Source organism: Podarcis liolepis, assembly GCF_965112155.1.
Source record: "Podarcis liolepis genome assembly, chromosome: 4".
Classification (NCBI taxonomy): domain Eukaryota; kingdom Metazoa; phylum Chordata; class Lepidosauria; order Squamata; family Lacertidae; genus Podarcis; species Podarcis liolepis.
This window is the reverse complement of record NC_139558.1, coordinates 83,365,584-83,388,730: the sequence shown is the minus strand read 5'-3', so window position 1 is coordinate 83,388,730 and position 23,147 is coordinate 83,365,584. Positions and strand designations below refer to the sequence as shown.

At 45.9% G+C, this 23,147-nt stretch overlaps 1 protein-coding gene across 6 annotated transcripts in view; it reads left to right on the top strand.

The window, feature by feature from the left end:
* Positions 1 to 21,699, top strand: part of PARP4 (poly(ADP-ribose) polymerase family member 4) — a 71,947-nt gene extending 50,248 nt beyond the window's left edge. For 3 of the 6 annotated variants that reach the window (XM_083499162.1, XM_083499161.1, XM_083499166.1), the window contains exons 25-38: positions 134 to 233; positions 1,394 to 1,564; positions 4,469 to 4,549; positions 5,520 to 5,600; positions 6,543 to 6,638; positions 8,815 to 8,946; positions 9,120 to 9,185; positions 10,729 to 10,839; positions 13,131 to 13,355; positions 15,410 to 16,201; positions 16,517 to 16,621; positions 16,972 to 17,074; positions 18,260 to 18,389; positions 20,712 to 21,699. In XM_083499162.1, coding sequence (XP_083355288.1) covers positions 134 to 233; positions 1,394 to 1,564; positions 4,469 to 4,549; positions 5,520 to 5,600; positions 6,543 to 6,638; positions 8,815 to 8,946; positions 9,120 to 9,185; positions 10,729 to 10,839; positions 13,131 to 13,355; positions 15,410 to 16,201; positions 16,517 to 16,621; positions 16,972 to 17,074; positions 18,260 to 18,389; positions 20,712 to 20,886 — 2,368 coding nt within the window. In that variant the 3' untranslated portion in view covers positions 20,887 to 21,699. The remainder of the gene's footprint in view (positions 1 to 133; positions 234 to 1,393; positions 1,565 to 4,468; positions 4,550 to 5,519; positions 5,601 to 6,542; positions 6,639 to 8,814; positions 8,947 to 9,119; positions 9,186 to 10,728; positions 10,840 to 13,130; positions 13,356 to 15,409; positions 16,202 to 16,516; positions 16,622 to 16,971; positions 17,075 to 18,259; positions 18,390 to 20,711) is intronic. The other 3 variants (XM_083499164.1, XM_083499163.1, XM_083499165.1) reach the window with 2 other exon arrangements.
* Positions 21,700 to 23,147: the final 1,448 nt, after the last annotated feature.

Genomic DNA, 23,147 nt, shown 5'->3' with positions numbered 1-23,147 from the left:
TTCGAATGTCCAGGATATACTAAGCAAAATATTCAGTGTTGTCTGTTCAGGTTGATATTTTCCTGCAGTTTCCCCACCCTTTTAAATTCCACATCTCATTCAAACTGGCCATTAACTTAAACCTTTGCATTAGCCCCGCAGCAAATCGTCACATGCTGAGATCTTTAGCCCAGTATGGAGCTGGAGCCTTTGAATACTTTGATGCAAAATCCAAATATAACTGGGAGAGAAAGGCAAGTATATTTTAATATCTTTTTTTCTGTAGTCACAGAGGGGCCAGCTCCTTTTGTGAGATTGCTTTTGTAAGCTTCCTCTGTGGCAGTGGCGCTGTTTTGCCCCCCATTACTGCGGGTGCCCAGGGCCGTGTGCCCTTCCGGGAAGGGCATGCATGCCATGTGGTGTGTGCACTACATCATCATGCCCCTGCCACACATGTGCTACGTCATCACGCATCCCTAGCTGGGTGCAGTGATGTAGTGGGTGCACGCTGGAGCGGCGTGATGATGTAGCTCGCGCACTGGGGTGTGTTTGCATGCGGCTGCCCCAAACTTTGCATGTTCCCGGCCCCCTCACTTATAACGTTGTGGGATCCATGGCACCCAGGGCCTCTGGGGCCTGGCACCGGTGCTCTGTGGGAATATTTGGGGGAGGCTTTCATTTTTTTGTTTTACTGCGATGTTGAGATGAGGGAACCTGTGGCTTATGTGGGAAATATATGAAATCTTGTTGAGGCACTTCATGCTCAGATAAGAGGCCAATGTCTCTGTGTTTGTGGTATATCAAATGCTTCAACATTCACTGCTGTCTGTGAACCAGTCTAGAAGTACCCTGTCCATTTCTTTTTTATTTTGAGAGGACAGCTTATACGGGGAAAGTTTGCTAAGATTGCTACCCCGCAGAGAAACAGGATCTGTATTCCAGTGACTAGTATCTTCACATTGCTACATATTCCACATCCAGTGCACTCCCACTGCTAATTTTTGGATCCCCATTCACGTGACATTAGAAACAATCCACAAGCCTGTTGTTTATTGACAAATTCTGCTGTTTAATGCATTCTTTCTCAGCCCAGCTTCAATCTGGCTAGGAAACGAAAGCCGCGTTCATTTTGTACTTAAGAATGGTGTGAACGTTTGAGGCAGCACATATGCAGATGAGTGGACATGCACAGATGGCAGCTTCATGAATAGGAGTTTTTATTTTGGGGAGGTTGGGGGTGGGTTCAGGCACAGGTAAGCCAAAAGGCCATGCATTTCAGGTGAACATAGCCCTGCCCCCTGTCTGCCTGATGAAGTGTCGTACAAAAAAACTGTGTAGCTGTATAATTCTTGTGTCCTTTTAGCCTGTACGAAAGCAACAAATAATAAATTTCTGTTTCCTTCTCTGCATCCAGATGAAGAGTCAGACATCAAGAATGTCTTCTTTGGGGTGCAATGCCATTTCCATCAAATGGCAGCAGTTTGATTTTGATGCACCTGAGCTAATGTATGCACCTGCTCAGATACAGTCTCTCTTCAATCACGACCGACTTCTGATCTATGGATTCATCTCTCACTGTACTCAGGTAAATAAGCTTGTCGCCAACCTAATCTCACCACCTTGTGTAGTACAAGCAACTGCCAAATACTTTTAGCTCCATGCAAGTGCTTTGGAATTTTTTCCCCATCTAATGGCACAAATGGAAAGTTTAAGTGAGAGTGGAGAAACGCAAGAACGACAAACAAGCTGAAGGGTAGATCCAGAACAGTCCCTTTCTGCTGAAGTGAAAATGACTTTGCTAAGAATTGTGGAGCAGGCAAAACAATACTATAGCAGTAGTAAGCATGACAAATGCAGTTGTGCTGTAAGGCACAACTTTGGGGCAGTTGTCCACTTGGCACGAACAGAAGGCACCTCAAACACAGCTGAGCAGCCCGGCCATATTTTAGAGTATAGTGGTACCTCGCAAGACGAATGCCTCGCAAGACAAAAAACTCGCTAGACGAAAGGGTTTTTGGTTTTTTGAGTTGCTTCGCAAGACGATTTTCCCTATGGGCTTGCTTCGCAAGACAGAAACGTCTTGCAAGTTTGTTTCCTTTTTCTTAACACCGTTAATACAATTGCGACTTGACTTCGAGGAGCAACTCATAGAACGCGGTGTGGTAGCCTTTTTTGAGGTTTTTAAAGACTTTGGTATTTTTGAAGCTTTTCCAAAACTTTCCCGACACCGTGCTTCGCAAGACGAAGAAAATCGCAAGACGACAAAACTCGCGGAACGAATTACCGTATTTTTCGCCCCATAAGACGCACTTTTTCCTCTCCAAAAATGAAGAGGAAATCGGGGGTGCGTCTTATGGGGCGAATGCCTGCAAGCCTCGCGCCCTCGGCAGGAGGTCCCACCGGGTGCGCGAGGCTTGGGGCGGCAGCCTGTCGCCCGAAGCACGGGGAGCCCTCGGGAGGGCTCCCCCTGCTTCGGGCGAGTGTCTGCAAGCCTCCCGCACCCGGCAGGAGGTCCCACCGGGTGCGCGAGGCTTGGGGCAGCAGCGGACTTCTAGCTTCTAGGTGCGCGCAAGCAGTCCGCTGCCGCCCCAAGCCTGGCGCACCCGGCAGGAGGTCCCACCGGGTGCGCCAGGCTTGGGGCGGCAGCGGACTGCTTGCGCGCACCTAGAAGCTAGCAGTCCGCTGCCGCCCCAAGCCTGGCGCACCCGGCAGGAGGTCCCACCGGGTGCGCCAGGCTTGGGGCGGCAGCGGACTGCTAGCTTCTAGGTGCGCGCAAGCAGTCCGCTGCCGCCCCAAGCCTGGCGCACCCGGCAGGGGGTGCGCGAGGCTTGGGGCGGCAGCGGACTGCTTGCGCGCACCTAGAAGCTAGCAGTCCGCTGCCACCCCAAGCCTGGCGCACCCGCAGGAGGTCCCACCGGGTGCGCCAGGCTTGGGGCGGCAGCGGACTGCTAGCTTCTAGGTGCGCGCAAGCAGTCCGCTGCCGCCCCAAGCCTGGCGCACCCGGCAGGGGGTGCGCGAGGCTTGGGGCGGCAGCGGACTGCTTGCGCGCACCTAGAAGCTAGCAGTCCGCTGCCGCCCCAAGCCTGGCGCACCCGCAGGAGGTCCCACCGGGTGCGCCAGGCTTGGGGCGGCAGCAGACTGCTAGCTTCTAGGTGCGCGCAAGCAGTCCGCTGCCGCCCCAAGCCTGGCGCACCCGGTGGGACCTCCTGCCGGGTGCGCCAGGCTTGGGGCGGCAGCGGACTGCTTGCGCGCACCTAGAAGCTTGGGGCGCACTGAGCTCAGCACGCCCCAAGCTCCTGGTATAGCGCAGCGATCCGCTAGCCCTGGGAGAGCCCCGCGGCTCTCCCAGGGCTAGCGGACTGCTTGCCGGCACGCAGAAGCTTGGGGCGCGCTGACCTCAGCTTGCCCCAAGCTTCTGGATTAGCGCAGGAGTCCGCTAGCCCTGGGAGAGGCGCCCGGCTCTCCCACGCTAGCGGAGACCTTGCCTGCACGCAGAAGCTTGGGGCACGCTGAGCTCTGCACGCCCCAAGCTCCTGGTGTAGCGCAGCGCACCTGGGGGGGAAATAAAATTTTTTTCCTTTATTTCCCCCCCAAAAATCTAGGTGCGTCTTATGGGCCGGTGCGTCTTATGGGGCGAAAAATACGGTAATTTTGTCTTGCGAGGCACCACTGTAGAATTGTAGAGTTGCAACAGACTCTTGCAAGAGGCCATCCACCACATGCTAATGCAGATGATACATTATCACCTAAAAAGGACACTCCCCTTTCCCCCTGTAAGACCATTTAGTCTTAAATTCACAGCTGGACAAATATGCCCATTTTAGCAGCCACCATTTATATACTATATGCAGCATGTATTATTTAGTTATTTAAGGCATCTCCTTCATCTTCCCCAGATGCAACAAAACATGTTTCTCCCCTATCAGTCTGTACAGCCATAGCAGGCTCTGTAACCTTCCAACAGTTTGGCTCCACCTCCAAAGGCACTCTCCTCCATTGTCTCCCAAGGCAGACGGATGCCAACACACACTATATGCCGCTGAATCATTAGTATTTCTAAGTGGTGTGCTTAAAAACAAACCGTATGAAGAATAAAACTATGAATGGCCATCCTAAAACCAAGCAGAAACCCAAACATTAGTTTAAAGCACCTGTGGGAACAGGAAAGTGTTAGTGCCTGAGGGTGCCTGTCTAATCTCGGCTAGGAGGGAGTTGCATAGTCCTGGACCTGCAACACTGAATGCCCAGCTTTTGGAGCCATGGGGCTCAGTGATAGGGGAGGGGTATAAGGGGTCAGGTGGTCCTTAAGACCTACCTACAAGAGTAATTCATTTTATGAGACACTAAACAATTGTGCTGCACACTGTATTTATGTCACCGTACTCGCACGAAAAAGTAACACAGCACATTCTGTTACCATTAACAGTGAATATTCAGCATATTTAATTAAAATAAAAGGAATATTTCTGCTTGTTCTTCTTTCTTTCAGGCCACTTTAAATGCACTAATAGACGACAAAGAGCTGCAGACTGTGGTGTCCACAACTGAGCTGCAGAAGACAACGGGCACGGTGAGCGCATGCTTCTCTCATAAGCTACATCAGGGTCTAAAATAAGTCAGAATAGGGGATTAAGAAGCTGTTGTTTTAAACTACCACTTTCCCCCTCTCAGTGTTCATCCCTCCTCACTCCCATGCATGGCTGCTGCTGTTGTGCAACCCGCCTTCCTTCTCACACACCCCTATCCTGCCATCTAGAGAGATAAAAAGGTAAAGGTCCAGTCGTGACCGACTGTGGGGTTGCGGCGCTCATCTCGCTTTATTGGCCGAGGGAGCCGGCGTACAGCTTCTGGGTCATGTGGCCAGCATGACAAAGCCGCTTCTGGCAACCCAGAGCAGCGCACGGATGTGCTTTTGAACTGCTAGGTTGGCAGGAACAGGGACTAAGCAACGGGAGCTTATCCCGTCATGGGGATTCGAACCGCCAATCTTCTGATCGGCAAGTCCTAGGCTCTGTGGTTTAACCCACAGCGCCACCCGCGTCCCTATCTAGATAGATAGATAGATAGATATTATTATTGCAGGTGGCAGAAACAGGTGTGTTTGTCCAATCAAAGTCATCTAATCAGGTCCCCCCTCTGAAATGTTGGATAAATTGTGCCCCTCCCCCAAAAGCTGACATTTGCTCTGGGAGGGAAACTGCAATTGATCCCTGTGGGCAATTTTTGTTAGTAACATGGCACAGGAGGAAAAGGTTTTTTTCTTTAAAAAAATAAAACCCTTCCCAACGTATCATGGTATTGATCGTGACTGGGCGTAGTAATCCTATAAATGTCTACTCATAACTTCCTTTTAGGTCAGTGGGTCTAAGTATCTGGTAAGTGCATATGGGATTGGAGCCTAAATGTTGCTTAAATTGTAATAATTATTTTTAAAACTTGTTTTTTTGTATATACATACTGTATTTTGTTACTGCTACTAATTCTTGGTTCTCTCTCCCCCCCCCCGCCCCGCCTCCTTCCCCACTCCCCAATCTGTATAGATGCTGCACAAACTTGCAGCAAGAGCCTTCATTCGAGATTATGAACAAGGGATTCTTGATGAAGATGAAACAGAACATGAGGTACCTTGCCAAAAAAAAAGTAAAATGAAAAACATGGAACAATTTATTGGCCAGCCATTTTAGTTGCAGCTGCTGCTCATTTAGATACGACTTTTGATGAATTGTAGGAGGTTAGGGCCGCAATCATATACATTATACGTATCCCATTGAACGCAGCGTGGCTTATTTCTGAAGAGGCGTGTATAGAATTGCACTGTAATTGATTAAACCTGCACAAACCTGCACATTACAAAAATATCAGTTCTAAAGAATATAAGATTTACTTTGAAAAGATTATTGTGCAAGTTGATAAAAATAGTTGCGTATTTTCTGTAACCTACATAACTTGCGTTAAATAATGGATAGCAAGACAAATAGTGTAGTATTTGACGGAAACGGAACTGCAGTGGAACAGAAACAGCACTGATTGTAGTGGATACTGGCTGGAATGGAAATTGCTGCCTTTTTACATCCGTAGCCATGATGTGTCAAAGTAGTATAGTACTATGGATTCAGATGGGCATATCTGAAGTTCCAACAATATGTGGGGTCCCGGTGCCATGTGGTTATAGGATTGCTCTGCCCAGGACCTGAAATCCCTGCTCCTGTTTCGGCCCCTGGGCAAGAATAAATGCATTAGTATGTGGTTTTGTTTTCATTTGCACTTTGGGGAGGGAAGGAATCCCTTTCTGACAGGGAGGGGACATGGGGTCATTGTATGTGGAGCAAGACAGATGCCCTCAAATATAAAACCTCACAGCTTTTGTAGCCAGTTTTTCTTTTCAGCAGCCACAATATAGCCATACTGACCTTATTATTGTGGGAGTGGTTTGCCAATGCTTATTTGGTTCACCATTCGGAGAAGCATCTCTTCACTGTTTTCAGCCCTATACTTCCCCTGCTTTGATTAGAGCTCTTTGTGTTATTTTGAAATAACAATCTGCCTGTGTCTTACCTATTTAGATGAAGAAGCAGCTGTTGAAGTCCCAAATCATTGAGCTCAGTCTGAAGAACTCCATTGTGACCCAGTTTACAAGTTTTGTGGCAATTGAGAAAAGGGTACGTGTGTTCACTGAGGTACTTTGTACGCATGAGCTGTCACTTAATCCTTGTTCATACTTCATCAGTTCTCTTAAAGGTAAAGGTAAAGGGATCCCTGACCATTAGGTCCAGTCGCGGACGACTCTGGGGTTGCGGCGCTCATCTCGCTTCATTGGCTGAGGGAGCCGGCGTACAGCTTCCAGGTCATGTGGCCAGCATGACTAAGCCGCTTCTGGCGAACCAGAGCAGCGCACAGAAATGCCGTTTACCTTCCCACCGGAGTGGTACCTATTTATCTACTTGCACTTTGATGTGTTTTCGAACCTATTTATCTACTTGCACTGGCATGCTTTCGAACTGGTAGGTTGGCAGGAACTGGGACTGAGCAACAGGAGCTCACCCCGTCGCGGGGATTTGAATCGCCGACCTTCTGATTGGCAAGTTCTCTTATTGACCTAATATTAATAACTGAATTTATTATTACCGAGCATCAGAAGTATAGAAGGTGCTGGGAAGAAGATGCACCCAAAGATGGGTTGTATCCTTTTACCACTTGGGTCATGTAATCCATGAATCCTTTTATACTCCTGCTCAGGGGACTCCACCCAGATCCCCTTCATTCATTCCCCAGAATCAGTACTTTTCTTTCATCTCATCTCTTGAAAACCTTCGTGTCTAGTCTAAATACTATTTTTCTCCCTGGAATCTAAAGATGCTATTTCACTTGTTTTTCACCTTCACTTATTTTCTTCCCTTTTTTTCAAAACAGCTTTATCTTTGTTCTATTCTTCCTTCTGCTTCTCTGCTTACCCTTCTCTCTCTCTCTCTCCCTCTCTCCCTTGGCATTGTTTTCCTCAGAACAGCTGTAAAATGCATTGCATTTTCAACTGGTCTCCATTCTGGAGAACAAGCAGGGGAGTGTACTTGGTTACCCAGTTTTACTTGTTGACTGAGATGATTATTTTGCCATTGAACAATTGTTCAATGTAGCATAACTGTTAATCTCATGGCTTGGACACATTGCAAAATTGGGGCAGGCCAGGTGATGTAACACAGGTGTGGGAAACCTTTGGCCCTACAGATATTGTTAAACTACAGCTCACATCATCCCTTCCCATTGGCCATGCTTGCTGTGGCTGATGGGGACCATAGTTCAGCAACATATGGTGCGTCAAAGGTGTGGTGGGCAGCCCTGAAGGCAGCCCTGCTTAGGGAAGTTTTTAATATTTGATGCTTTATCATGTTTGTAGTATTCTGTTGGGAACCGCCCAGAGTGGCTGGGGAAACCCAGCCAGATGGGCAGGGTATAAATAAATGATGATGATGATGTAACATAATAAACTGGCTGCTCCATCCCATTGCACAGAGGGACTGCTCACATCATTTATGCCTGAGTGTGAAACACCAAACTTGCATGTCGCATCATCTGTGGGGTGAGGAGGCATCTTTCACCTGAAAGGAGCTCCACTCTGGGTTATGCATGGACCAATGCAAACTGAGGAAAACATTGTCTGAGGGGGCTTCCTACAGCCAAGCAGAGCGGCACATGATGGAGAACATGCTGAATCTGCTTAAAGCAGGTGTGGCTAACCTGCGGCCCTCTAGATGTTGTTAGACTCCAACTTCCATCAGGCTCATCCAGCATAGCCAATGGTTAGGTATGGTAGTTCAACAACAACAACAACGTATTTATACCCTGCCCATCTGGCTGGGTTTCCCCAGCCACTCTGGACAGCTACCAACAGAATATTTAAAATAGAATCAAACATTTAAAACTTTCCTAAACAGGGCTGCCTTCAGATGTCTTCTAAAAGTCAGATAGTTGTTTATTTCCTTGACATCTGGTGGGAGGGCGTTCCACAGGGCAGGCACCGCTACCAATAAGGCCCTCTGCCTGGTTCCCTGTAACTTCACTTCTCACAGTGAGGGAACTGCCAGAAGGCCCTCAGAGCTGGACCTCAATGTCCAGGCTGAACGATGGGAGTGGAGACGCTCCTTCAGGTATACAGATTCCCCACCTCTGGCTTAAAGCTTCTATGTTTTTCTTAGGACTTCCCCATCCCAGTTCAGATTAATTCCAGTGTTCATTTTTGTATCTTGAAGCATGCACATTATTTTACGTAATTTATAACCTTGCTTTTTAATACTTTTTTTGTGGTGCTTTTTATTCTACCCCCCCACTCCCCATATTCAGGATACAAATGAAGACCAGACTGCTGATACTCTGGATGTTTGGGAACTTGTAGCCAAGATGGATGTAGACATCTTACCCTACATGGAATATCAGTCAAAAGGACAGACGGCTCCTTGCAAGGCCCTAAGTTTTGTATGTATCCAACACTTTCTGGTCCTCGTCTCCCTTCATGCATTCCCCTTTATGCATCTCATGAAGTGGTCTGTGGTCCTTGGCACTTTTCATTATTACTAATTTTGCTTTCTTCCCTATTTTATCTCATTCCCCACCACCTCTATATATGTGTGTGTGTGTGTTTGTTCCAGTCATCAAGAGCCTCCATCGTTGAGGAGGAGGGAATAGGCCTTGAGGAGGAGGTAATAGACCGTGAAGTATGTTGCCAAAAAGATAAAATACTTGAAACCGCACTGTATGTTGGCCAGCCATTTTAATTAAGGTTGTTGTCTTTGCTTAATTGTATGAGGTTAAGGTTGGACTTTTACATGTCCTGACCTGTGAATTGCATTGAACTCAGTATTAAAATCCGTATTAATAAGTGTAATTATACTTAGATACAACCTTGACATTTCATTAGACGAAAACAAGAGCTATACTTCAGTGGGGAAGGCACATCTGATGGGTCAGTTGCCTCTTACTAACTTAGCAAACTGAAGTATTCCGTTTAATTTGCCTGTTCTGCGTTTGTTGATCTTCATTTGCAAATGTCTGGAACACTCAGACATTGGAATGTAATTTAATGAAATTAAAACAGTGGTAGCCAATGTGGTGCCCTCCAGATGTTTTGAACTCTCAACTCCCATCCGCCCCAGTCAGCATGGCCAGTGATCAGGGATGATGAAAGTTGCGATCCAAAATATATAGGTTGCACTACATTGGCTGGGTTGAAGACACCGTTCTGCATTTCAAATTCTAAGAGCTCTTCATCCTCCACAACTCTTTTCAAAGGTGGGGAAGGGGACACACTGTGGGAGAAATTGTGCCCCGCTCCCAAGAAGTTGCTGTTTGCTCAGTGGTACCTTGGTTGTCAAATGGCTTGGCTCCCAAACCTGGAAGTAAGTGTTCTGGATTGCAAACATTTTTCGGAAGCCTAATGTCCGAAGTGGCTTCTGCTTGACTGCAGGAAACTCCTGCAGCCAATTAGAAGTCATGCCTTGGTTTTCGAACTGTTTCAGGAGTCGAATGGACTCCTGGAACAGATTATGCTCATGAACCAAGGTACCGCTGTACAGTGGTGCCTCGCAAGACGAAAATAATTCGTTCCGCGAGTCTTTTCGTCTTCCGATGTTTTTCGTCTTGCGAAGCACAGCCCGTCGCAACTGTGCCTCTTCAAGCAGCTTTTAAAAAAAAGCGCAAGACGTTTTCGTCTTGTGAAGCAAGCCCATAGGGAAATTCGTCTAGCGAAGCAACGCAAAACCGCAAAACCCTTTCGTCTAGCGAGTTTTTCGTCTTGCGAAGCATTCGTCTTGCAGGGCACCACTGTACAGTGGTACCTCAGGTTACATACGCTTCAGGTTACAGACTCCGCTAACCCAGTCATAATGCTTCAGGTTAAGAACTTTGCTTCAGGATGAGAACAGAAATCGTGCTCCGGTGGCGCAGCAGCAGCAGGAGGCCCCATTAGCTAAAGTGGTGCTTCAGGTTAAGAACAGTTTCAGGTTAAGAACGGACCTCCAGAACGAATTAAGTACTTAACTCGAGGTACCACAGTACTGACATTTGAGGGCATTTTTTTGTCAAGGATATGGCACGGGGGGGGTGTGTAAAAGGTTTTTTTAAAAAAAAAACCTTCTCCTTGATCACAGTCTTGATCCCAACTATACTCCTGACATGTTTTATTATTACTAGTAGAATAATCATTACTAATTATGCTTTCTTCTATTGTACCCCCCCCCACCTCTCACCACCCATTTATAGGCAATGCTTGACTTTCATTTAGCAGAAGATTTTGGAGTTTATGAAGAATTGGCTATTGATAAGGAAGAAATAGAATTTGTGGCGAAAACGAAAAAGAAACGCAGAAAAATGGTAAGGGAACTTGAGGTACACTGGTGCAAAAAATACAAGAAAAAACATTAGCAGTTTATAGGTCAGCCATTTTAATTAGAGCTGTTGCACACTTAGTGATTTTTTAAAATTCATTGCACAAGATTAAGGATGGAGTCTGACCATTGGGTCCCATTGAAGTTAGTATTAAAATCCCTTTTAATAAGCGTAATAATTGATACAATCTTGGTGTTCATTAGCCAAGATCAAGAACTACCGTATTTTTCGCCCTATAGGACGCACCGGCCCATAGGACACACCTAGATTTTGGGGGGGGAAATAAAGGGAAAAAAATTATCCCCCCCCCCGGCGCGGGGCTGGGGAAGCTCGGGTGTTGGCAGCTTTGGCATCGCTCTGGGAGCTTGCGGGGCTGGAGGAGGGGAAAGCCCTCCGCCAGCCTTCTCCCACTGTCCCCCGAGTTTGCGGGGCTGGCGACGGGGAGGAGCAGGCTTCTCCCCCCGCCAGCCTTCTAGCCAAGTCGGGGGACAGTGCGAAAGGCGCGATGTGCCTCTCCTGCTGTCCCCCGAGTTTGCGGGGCTGGCGATGGGGAGGAGCAGGCTTCTCCCCCCGCCAGCCTTCTAGCCAAGTCGGGGGACAGTGGGAAAGGCGCGTCGCGCCTCTCCCGCTGTCCCCCGAGCTTGTGGGGCTGGCGGTGGGGCTCTCCTGAAGCCTGGAGATCAAGAGGGGTCGGTGCGCACCGACCCCTCTCGCTCTCCAGGCTTCAGCGAAAGCCTGCATTCGCCCCACAGGATGCACACACATTTCCCCTTCATTTTTGGAGGGGAAAAGGTGCGTCCCATAGGGCGAAAAATACGGTAATCTAACATAACTCAAAGGCCTCATTGATTCACTTCTAGAAAGCATTTTTTCCAAGATGAAACTTTTCAGTTAAACCTGTGTCATGAAAACACTCGCAAGCTTCAGTTAATCATACGTTGCACACACAACTGTTTGGAACATAGGAGCTGCCTCTGTATCCTAAGAAGCCTATCTGTATTAGCGGAGACAAATACATGTAAGGATGTAGTTATTTCGGGGGGGGGCACAGATTTTATCCATGCTAGCCCAGAACTAAGGTTTTCACTAAGTCAGCTTGAATTAAAATGGTAGCACTACACAGCACAGTATAGAGCAGAGTTTCTCAAACTCAGGTCTGCAGCTGTTTTTAGACTACAGTTCCCATCATCCCTGACTATTGAGTCTTGCTAGCTAGGGATGATGAGAGTTGTAGTCCCAAAACAGCTGAAGATCCAAGTTTGGGAAGCTCTGGTATAGAGCTTTATTATCCGACAATGCCTTCCTCCATTGTCATGATCCATTCGTGTTTACTTAGAAGTAACTTTGCTGAATGGGATCAATTAACGAATCAGTAACTTCCTGTGGCACTAGCATTAAAGCAATAAAAGTACTCAGTGCCTAGTCCCAGATTATATTATTTACAGTTTAGGTTGACTACAGATCTAGTATAGTTTTTTCCCTTTAAGTAAAAATGATTTTTAATGCTTGATGCCCATAGTATATACCGTATTTTTCGCTCTATAGGGCGCAGCGGACCATAGGGCGCACCTAGTTTTTTGGGGGGGGGGAAATAAAGAAAAAAAATATTCCCCCCCCCCAGCCCAAAAGAGCAAAGAGGCCAAAACAGCGAGCGGGATCTGCCCAAAGCCCGGGGCGCGCTGCATAGCGCTCCCCGGGCTTCGGGATGCAGGCTGCTATCCGCAAGCCTTTGGAGCCCGTTGGGAACTCCCGCCGGGCTCCCAAGGCTTGTGGATATCTGCCCGAAGCCTGGGGCGCGCTGCGCAGCGCTCCCCGGGCTTCGGGCTGCAGGCTGCTATCCGCAAGCCTTCAGAGCGCGGCGGGCACTCCCCGGATAGCTTCCTGAAGCCTGGAGAGCGAGAGGGGTCGGTGCGCACCGACCCATCTTGCTCTCCAGGCTTCAACGAAAGCCTGCATTCGTTCCATATGATGTGCACACATTTCCCCTTCATTTTTGGAGGGGAAAAAGTGCCTCCTATAGAGCGAAAAATACAGTATTTCCAGAATAAATCCTCTTAAGGAGGTTTCTTTCCGACAGATCATAGATTACTGTTGTTGTTGTTAACCCTATTAGTTGCTTGTCACCAAACAGCAAGTAATTTACATTGAAGAACATATGCATGAATACATCATAACGTAGAATGGGGGAAATTATATAAACATTGTGAATAATGATATATAAAAACAATGTGTGTTTTCCCAGCTGTGAGACTAAAAGAATAAATTTTACTCCGCAGAAGTCTGTGGTTTCCACGGCTGACCACTTGCCTGAAGCATTTCAAGATGAGAGCAGAGATGTGTCAGCTGCTCCTCCACTGCGGATGTCATTTCTTAAGAAGCAACCTAAGAAGGCAGTTCCACTTACTGAGGCAGAGAATTTGAGTATGTCACTGCCGGAGGAATTTACAGGTGGCACGCCGGCAGGTGACATGAGCAGTTGTCTTCTCAGTTCTGACTTGAAGGTAATCCCCAAAGCTGCCTAGCCGGGGCATATGCTAAGAGCATACCGCTTCCCCTGGGTCAGTACTACTTCACACAGGTGTCTTTTTTTGGAGGAAGAGCGCACTGGGCACTTAGAATACTTTTGTAATACTTGGTTTGTTTACACATATAGTAGAGCCAAAGCAGAGGCAGCCAGCATGTGTATGCCTGCCACACAGCCGATCCACTCCTTCACATCCAGTCCCCAGAGAAAGAGACCAAAAACTGCTTCCCTTTTTCCTTTATGTGCGCGTGCGCACGCGCGAGCGCACACACACACACACACACAGTTGTTTCTGGGGATTCATAGCTTCTCCATCTCAAACATTCCAAGGTGATCAAGAAACTGTTTCCTCACAATGCACTCTCAGAAAAGACACATTCACCGGCTGTGCTGAACTTCCAAGAAATATTAACATTATTTGGTGTGCGTTTCTAAAATTCCTCTAAGGAAATTCTCTTCAGACAGAAATTCTGAGGATCTTTTTGACCACTTGTATGACTCAGTGGGAGGCGCATCTAAACACTGAGGGGATTCAAAAACAGAATTTCAAGGGTTTTGAATGATAATTTAGCGAAAACATAACATGTGTAATTAGATAAAGCTAAAGGACCGCTGGACGGTTAAATCTAGTCAAAGGCGACTATGGGGTTGCGGCGCTAATCTCGCGTTCAGGTTGAGAGAGTCAGCGTTTGTCCACAGACAGCTTTCTGGGTCATGTGGCCAGCATGACTAAACTGCTTCTGGCAGAATGGAGTGCCATGACGGAAGCCAGAGCGCATGGAAACGCTGTTTACCTTCCCGCTGCAGCGGTACCTATTTATCCATGCTCACTCGCGCACTTTCGAACTGCTAGGTAGGCAGGAGCTGGGACCGAGCAACAGGAGCTCACCCCGTTGTGCAGATTCAAACCGCCAACCTTCTGATTGGCAAGCCCAAGAGGCTCAGTGGTTTAGAGCAGAGCGCCACCCGCATCCCTTATAATGTGTGTGAGCCATATTTGAGTCTAAATGAATTGATTTTTCTTCATAGTTGAGTGATACTTCCATACCTGACATCATGTCTGAATTAGCAGATGAGATTTCTTCTCTAGTAAACTTAACGAACAGAGCCTCCCGATTTCTTTCCCCTCACTGTTCGGCAGCTGCATTGCCATTAGCTGACATATCTCGTCCCAATCCCAGTTCGGATTTGCAGGTAATTCTGAAAGCCTCCTAGTCTGATCATATGTGGAATGCACACCGCTTTCCCAAGCAGCGAGAAATTCCAGGGGCAGCCGTGCTATTTGGATACCTACAGCATTTTTGTAATATTTGGATTGTTTACAAATATAGAAGTGGAGCACACAATTGGAGGCAACTGGTATATGCTGTCCTGCCATGCAGCTGATCTACCCCTTCGCATCCAGTCCCCAGAGAGAGATACCACCAATTGCCTTCAGATCACAGCTAACTCTGCTTCTTCCCCTTGCAAAACTTTCCGTTATGCATAAACACACACACACACACACACACACACTGTTGGGTGAGCCCCTTTTCCAAGCATTGCTTGCTTTTCCCACCCCAAATGTTCAAGAAGGATTAAGAAACTGCTGAACCACTAGGAAACATTCTTCTGTTAAATCCCAAGTTATGATCGAGGAATACTCCAAGGCAAGGGTGGCTTGTGCATGGCCCTCCAGATGTTGCTGTGCTACAAGTCCCATCATTTTTTACTGTTTACCATGCTGGGTGGTGGGAGTCTACTGATATCTCGTAGCCGCTGGTTAGACACCCCTGCTGCCATGCAATCCCATTAGACAGCAATCTCTCAACAATCCAAAAAGGTCCTTTGAGGAAGTTCTCCCAAGGCAGACATTCCAGGGATTTTTTTTAAATCAGTTGTACAACTTGGTGGGAGGCATACCTTAACATTACAAGAGTTTGTGTGAAGGGTTTCAGAAGCAGATTTTTCAAGGCTGTGGAAGTTAATGTAGGAAAATCAGAATGTGTGTGAACCAAATTTGAGTCTAAAATAACAACTTTTACCCCATAGGTGCCTTCTCCTCCTGTTGCTGGCAGCAAGCTTGAAGGTAGCTCCTTAGGCTTCGGTTTTGGAATCCAAAATAGTGCTCCGATAAGCGCCCTTCCTCCACCGCCTCCAATTCCTCTATATGGGAACATCCACAAGTTTGGATCACCTGCAACTGGTCTGTATGGTTCTGCTTTTGGATCACCTACTTTTGGATTACCTGCAGCTGTTCAGTTTGGTTCACAGGCAGTCCCCCAAGCTCCAATAGGCACTGCTTCACTACTGCCGCCTCTACCTGGAGGCATCCCCAACACGTTGGCTTTTGGGTCATCTGTAGCTGGTCTGTTTGGTTCTACTTCCAGTCCCAGTTTGGGTTCACAGGCAATTCCCCAAGCTCCGATAAGGACCGCTGCTGCTGCTGCTCCACCACCACCTCTGCCTAGAGGCAGCCTCAACACGTTTGCTTCGGGGTCACCTGCAACTGGTCCGTTTGGTTCTACTTTTGGATCACCTGCAACTGGTCCGTTTGGTTCTACTTTTGGATCACCCGCAACTGGTCCGTTTGATTCACAGACAATCCCCCAAGCCTTTAGCTTGAGGAAATTTGATATGCTTCAGCAGAAGGATCCGTTTCCACTTCCAGCGCTTCCACCTAAAAGAGTGTTTGCTCCTCTTAAGCTTTCTCTAGGACATGGAAAAGCATTTGCGCAAGGAAGTGCACAGGAGTCGGTCAGCCCTCTTTGCAGAGTGCCAGAAATGCAGCGCTCAAAGGTAACCTCTGAGGCTTCTCACAAGATGCACTATAGCTTGCAGGGGGTAAGATGTCTTTAACTATTTTTAAAACTGTATGATAATTGTAATCCACCCTGGGACATTCTGGTGAAGGTTGGGTGATTTTGTGTGTGTGTGTGTGTGTGTGTGTGTGTGTGTGTGTGTGTACACACAGTATATATGCTTATCTGTTCTTATTGCTTCTCTAGCCTATACTACTATTTTTGATGGAGCACACCTACCCTTAGAGAGCAGGGCTTTTAGATGTGCTGGGTTAGGTTGTGATTCTTCACATCCCTTGAGGACTAGCTCTGGGGGATATTTTTCACTCTACACTGTTGTCTGTTTCTCTCTTTAAAGGATACTCTCCTGGAGATGCACAAAATGAAAAAGTGCCAATCATTTCCTGCACAAAAGCCGCTAAGGGTTGTATCCTGGCCTCAACTCTTTAAACTCCAGAATCAGGTATGCGCCTTCTTTTTTTCTCTAGCTGTTGCAAGAAAAGAGGGGGGGAAACAGACAAATGGAGCTTACCCTTGGGTGTAGCCAGGAGGAGCAAAGGGGGCAGTTGCCCCCCCCTCGATAAAGTAAAACAATAGAAGTACTTAACTAACTGACCAATCACGTCGGTTCTGACCCCCTAACAAAAGTCCTGCCCCCCCCCCCAAATCCTGGTTACGCCCGTGACTCTACCGTTATTTTGCAGAAACAGAGGGCCTATCCCTCTGATACTGTGGGGAAGGGACATTTTGACAAATAGAGTTTGTTGTTGCAGCTTTATGATTGTCTTTATGTGTTTTCCTTTTATATTCCAGGATGGTTTTTGGCAGCTGATCCCTGAGCTTGGGACTCTTCTGGAGTTCGATGTGGATTATTTTGTCAATGTTTCACTTGCAAAAAAGGGAATTAATTCACTTGGTAAATCCCATTTTACTTCCTTTATACAGTGTACTCAAACTTCTGAAATGCTTATTCCCACTGTGAAAGTATTGTGAAAAGTCGGTAATGACTAACTTAAAGCCTATTGTTTTCAGTGGAACCTAGGCATAGTATTTATAAAGTTCATATACAGCTACCCAGAGTGGTTTTTGTGGCACGCTGGCAACAACTGTCCTACAAAAGTTATCATGAACAAAAAAGAAAAAGATTATTGCTGTTGTTTGCTTTATGGCTGTATACAGACTTCTTTCTGCTTCTGCCGCAGGGCAAGATAAGGAAACTGTGGGCCTGCCACTCAACAACAGTAAATGATCCAGTGGGAATCAAATTTTTTATATATATAATTAGACATTCTGGTTTTCAGAAATACTATTTACGGCTATAATAAAAGCTCAATGGAATGGATTTGGGAGTGAGGGTGTCATGGAATTCTACTCAATATGATCCAGAGCAGAACTCCCAATGTATAGTTAGCAGAGTAAAAACTTAAACATGTTGCAGGATTCCCCAAAAATAGACCAGAGGAAATTATATTTCATCCAGCAGAGCTTTACTGCTACTGAAGGCAAATGAGCATAATGGTCACAAATCCAATACATTCAGGAATAGGATTGGCACTGTCCATAAGAAATCCAGTTGCAGCAGACTTAACTTAAACTTACAATGACTTATAATAAGACTAAACCTCCACACTAAGCATATTATGTATAGAACGCCACACCAGAAGGAAGAGAGATAGAAAGAGAAACCCAAGCTCCTTCTGGCCTTATTATTATAGTCAGCACGACCTTGACTGAAAGAGATAACAGAACCAGTTTAAGCCAGCTGTACTCAGCTGCTCTGAAGGAATAACCCAAATATCATGAATTTTCTGCTTGTTTCTTTCAACCAGAGAAGCTTCCAGAACCCTCTTGAATTAATTAGAATAGGAAATATCTCTACACATCAGATCAATACTTTCTGTACTAAGAAATGCAAACTGGCAGAGGGAATGCATGCATTCTTAGGGGGGAAATCTTTTGATACTCAAGTTTTAGATATTCAGGGTACCACCAGTCTGCTTGACAACAGCACTAACACTTTAGTTAGGAGTACTTTTAAGAATTAATTCTTCAATATGAAACATAGACAGTTAAATGCTACTGCTTGTTTCTATTCATCCAGGCCCCAAAGGAAAAGAGAAGCTCTTGCGGTTGATTGCTACACTTCTGGTGCTACAGGTTATACGTTTCAAGCAACTGGAAGGCCTCGTCTTCAGATCTTTAACAACACTGAATGACTCTCCCCCATCGTGGTACGTTTTGTAAGCAGACTTAACATTTCAGGCAACTCTTCTCTAAAAGCTAAAGCGTTTAAATCAGTTGTAAGCATTAATCCGTAGTACTAGGACTTCCTTGAGTCAAAGCAAACTGAGGTTGTAAACACGGGGGGGGGGGGGGCTGGGGACCATTGAGACTTGTAGGTGGAAGTCAGGGAGACCAGAAATGTATCCTGCACCATTGAGAGGTAGAGCCACTCTTACTGCCTTTAAGTAAAGCAGGAAAGGTGGCGACTGGCTGAGGGCAGGCAGGTTGGTGCTCCATTTGCCATTTGCCCTCCTCTGGTTGTAAAACATATTCAGGGGGATGTTTCAGGATATGAGACTCCAAGCGGGTGACATCTGAGTGCAGCTGAAACAGTAACTTGAATTTCAAATAATAATAACTTGTTTAATATGAAACTTTAGGCTTTGGAAAAGAGGACTGACCATGTCCAACATTAGGAGAAGGCTAAGGGGATGCGGGTGGCGCTGCGGGGAAAACCACAGAGCCTAGGACTTGCCGATCAGAAGGTCGGTGGTTCGAATCCCTGCGACGGGGTGAGCTCCCGTTGCTCAGTCCCTGCTCCTGCCAACCTAGCAGTTAAAAAGCACGTCAAAGTGCAAGTAAATAAATAGGTACCGCTCCTGCGGGAAGGTAAACAGCGTTTCCGTGCACTGCTTTGGTTCACCAGAAGCAGCTTAGTCATGCTGGCCACATGACCCGGAAGCTGTACGCCGGCTCCCTCGGCCAATAAAACGAGATGAGCGCCGCAACCTCAGAGTCAGCCACGACTGGACCTAATGGTCAGGGGCCCCTTTACCTTTACCTAAGTTCATCAAGAGGTTCTAACCACCCAGTCTGTAACTAAATCCATTTCAAATGCTAACTTTAGAGATAAACCTTCTACCTGGGTTGATGCCATTGTAAAAACTTCAAAATGGGACCAGTGGCGCTTCCCACATAGCTGGCCGAATTAGCAGAGAAACGTAGCTTTCCAGGGTGAAGGATGCCCAGGCTGAGCTCAGAGAGAGAAGACGCAAATAAATCACAGATTTCCGGCTTCAGACAGAAAAGTAGTTTTACTGCCAGTCATAAAAAGCATGAAGGTTACAAACACTACAAAGAGTTCATTGCTTCTGCCTCTTCAGGCAGAGATCTCATTACATCCAGCCAGTTTGATGGCTCAGATCAGACTCCTTAAAAGAGTTCTCAAAGTCACTACCCAGAAGCTGCACATGCCCAGATTACCTCCTTCTTTGACCTTGTAGCTGTCCAAGCTAGCAGCATCTGGAAACTAGCTTCTCACAGATAACAGCAACACAGAATGTTCTTGCTTTCTGAGAACGAATGACACCAACCCCCAACAGATACCCATTCCCTGTATCATTGGGGGACTGTAGCAAGTTTTTTTTTCTTAGGTTTTCCTGAATTACAGTTTGTTGTAATTAGTTTGTGGTATAGATATGTAAGGGTACTCGCAATCCATTGGAAACCTCCACATAAATCTCACTGGAATAAGTTACAGGTAGGTAGCCGTAGTCGAAACAAAATAAAAAAGTTCCTTCCAGTAGCACCTTAGAGACCAACTAAGTTTGTTATTGGTATGAGCTTTCGTGCGTATCTGAAGAAGTGTGCATGCACACGAAAGCTCATACCAATAACAAACTTAGTTGGTCTCTAAGGTGCTACTGGAAGGATTTTTTTTCACTGGAATAAAAGAGGCTTAGGAATGTCAGTAGCTGCCTTACACAGATCAGATCATTGGTCCATCTAGCTCAGTATTTTCTAAGCTGACTGATAAGGAGCTTTTCAGAGTTTGTCAGAAATATTTTCCAGCTGTATTTGGAGATGTGAGGCATCGAACCGGGGGTCTTTTGCATGCAAGGCATGTGCTTTGCTACCACCGAGCCCATGGCCCTTCATGCGTACAAATCTGTACAATGTTGATTTCAGATGCCCTCTTTGTTTTAATGAAGGAAGAATCGGTAAAGTTGGTGGGAGTCTTCTAGGCCATCTAGTTCAACCCCCTCCTTGATGTGAAGAATCCAGAGCTAGAGCATCCAACCTCTAATTGAAAACCTCTGCCAAGGAAAATCTGCCAACTAGGCAATTGGTTCCATTTTCAGACTGGTCTGTTAATAGGTTTTTCCTAATGTGCAGCCAGAATCTACGCAATTGTAGTCACAGGGCCCATTAGGTACAGTCCTGTCATCTATGGGCAGCAGAACAAGTCTTTTCCCTCTTGACACTATGGTCAAGTTGCTGTTTCATTTTGACACAATCATTTCATTCATTCCTTTCTCCGCTGTTCACAGGGCATTTGAACCTGTAAAGAAAGCAGTTGAGTGGGCAAGGAGAACTGAACGAGAATTTCCAGCAATTTGCCAGCGTCTTGATCTGGGGAAAGACTGGGATTTTGCCACGAAGAAGCTGCTGCATATTGAAGAGATTGGGATCGGCATCAGTGTTGTTTCCCCACCTCATATCTAGTCAGACTAGCAGAAAAATGGCACCATCATCTATTTGCTTGTCTCTAATCATAATATGTTGATTTTATCTGATTAAGATTTTGGTTTTCGATCTATGTATTTGATCATGGAACTTTGATACTCCAGATTGTAACCAAGAATATAAAACACCAAAAAAATAGTATACAGTAAATATTATGACCTGTTTTCTCAGTGTTCATTTTGGGTTAGGGTTCATTTTGTTTTATAAAATGATTGTTTTCTGTTTTAGGAGATATTCTGACCAGGAGGTTCAGTACTATTCGTGTTAAAAGTTTAGCTGATGAACCTGGTAGTTATGGGGAAGTGAAATATAAAGATTGACAAGCAAAATGGTGGGGCAGAAGCTTAAACAAGTTTGTGGGAATGGAAACTGTTTGGAGATTGACTGCGTAGTATTTATTTTTTTTAACAGGTTTCCATCAGTGTAACAGATTCAATGAAAATGTTCCCGAATCTTATTGCCTCTGGTAGTTAATGCTGGCAAAAGAATGAATGCCACATAGTAGCTAAGTATAAAGCAGAAAAAGGTTCATCCAGCCATAAGCTGATAAAGAAAGTGCTATCAGAGTGGATGAAAGAATGTATTGGGGTAGTTTGCATTTAGTTTGGATTTGTAAACACTGTCTCTTTAAAAATTAATAAGTAATCATTATAGACACATTAGCCCAACAGTTATTTTCTGAACTAAATCAATACATCTACTCAGCACAAATATTTTTCTGTGTAAACAACCATTCTGATAATTTTTCAAATATAATTGCACCTGATGAAAATAAACTGCGCTAAGCTGCTCTGTAACTATCCAGCCTTCTTTTCTACCTGCAAATCATGGGAATTTATTTGCTACTTTGTTTTTGTGAAGATTCAGCTAGGAAAAGCAATGCTGGAATGGGGAAAAGGAAAATGGTCCAGTGCATAGGTTCCTATATTCCCACACTTCAGAAAAGGTCATGTGTGTTAGCCATAAATAAGACCCTACAAAGTATAGACACTTTCTCTATAGGTTAATTGTGAAAATGCAGTACATCCAACAAAGAGATGCAAGACCTTCTTGTGTAAGAATAAAAGATTAAATAAATATGCAGGAGGAAGAGGATGTTTGTGGATGGGCATCATTAGATTTAACACTTAGCTGCAAATTAACATGGTTTGGTGGTCAGGTTTGCATCATTCTTTAGGAAATATATGAATATGAATATATGAAGAAGTATCGGTGATAAACTTCATTTGAACCAGACTCCTTTCCTTGCTGCTTCTAATTCATAGTGGATGCCATGCTTGATTGTATTAGAAGCCTCCCCTACTGGTCCCAATTATAAGTACTACTTCTCCACAAACACATATTTAGTACCATGAAGGTTGGGGTGGTGGTGGTGGGGGAGCCTAATACTAAACCAGAGCAAAAACAAATATAAATGCCATATAAGGCAAACACTGGCTTCGCCCTGTTTCTCTGGAGGTTCCTTTTTCAACTTCACTCCCACCTTAAGTTCTCCCACACTGATTCCTCCATCCCACCAGATGTCATTCTGCTACAGCACTGCTCCCTCGGGGGACATCCACCTGGGTTCGGTTTCATTCAAGAGCCTCATATATAGAATTGTAGAGGGACCCCGAGGGTCATCTAGTCCAACCCCTGCAATGCAGAAACCTTTTTTGTCTGACATTCGTCTAGAACCCACGACCCTAAGATTTAGAGTCTCATGCTGTATCGACTTAACTACTTTACATGCAGACTCATAGGAGCCAACTCCTAGGTGCCATGGACCCCCAACAATAAAATATTTGAGGGGAATCAGGCCCCCACAAAGTTGATGGGCATTCCCATTCAAATACTGTGTGTTGCACTGCATAATACAATCGATTATGCGGGGCGGGCTTAGCTGGGCCCCCACAATATTTTATTCATTTTTTTAAAATAATTTTTTATTAGATTTTCCACAGTGATAACACACACAATATTTTATTCAGGTTGGCACTCCTGTGCAGACAGGTTCTTTAAAAAAAACAAAAAGTTCAAAAACTGTCCCAGTCGGACAAACAGACACGCCGACACCTCAGAGAGCCATCAGTTTCCATGGAAACCCCCTCACATCCGCCTCACAGGATGGAACCGGAACACCGAAGGAAGGGATCCCGCCCCCTTCTCTGACTGGCTGCTTTCCGGAACCTGACTCGCATTGGCCGCTTCTCCCGAAAGCTGCCCTGATTGGCTGCAGCGGATGGCACCGACTGCGGATT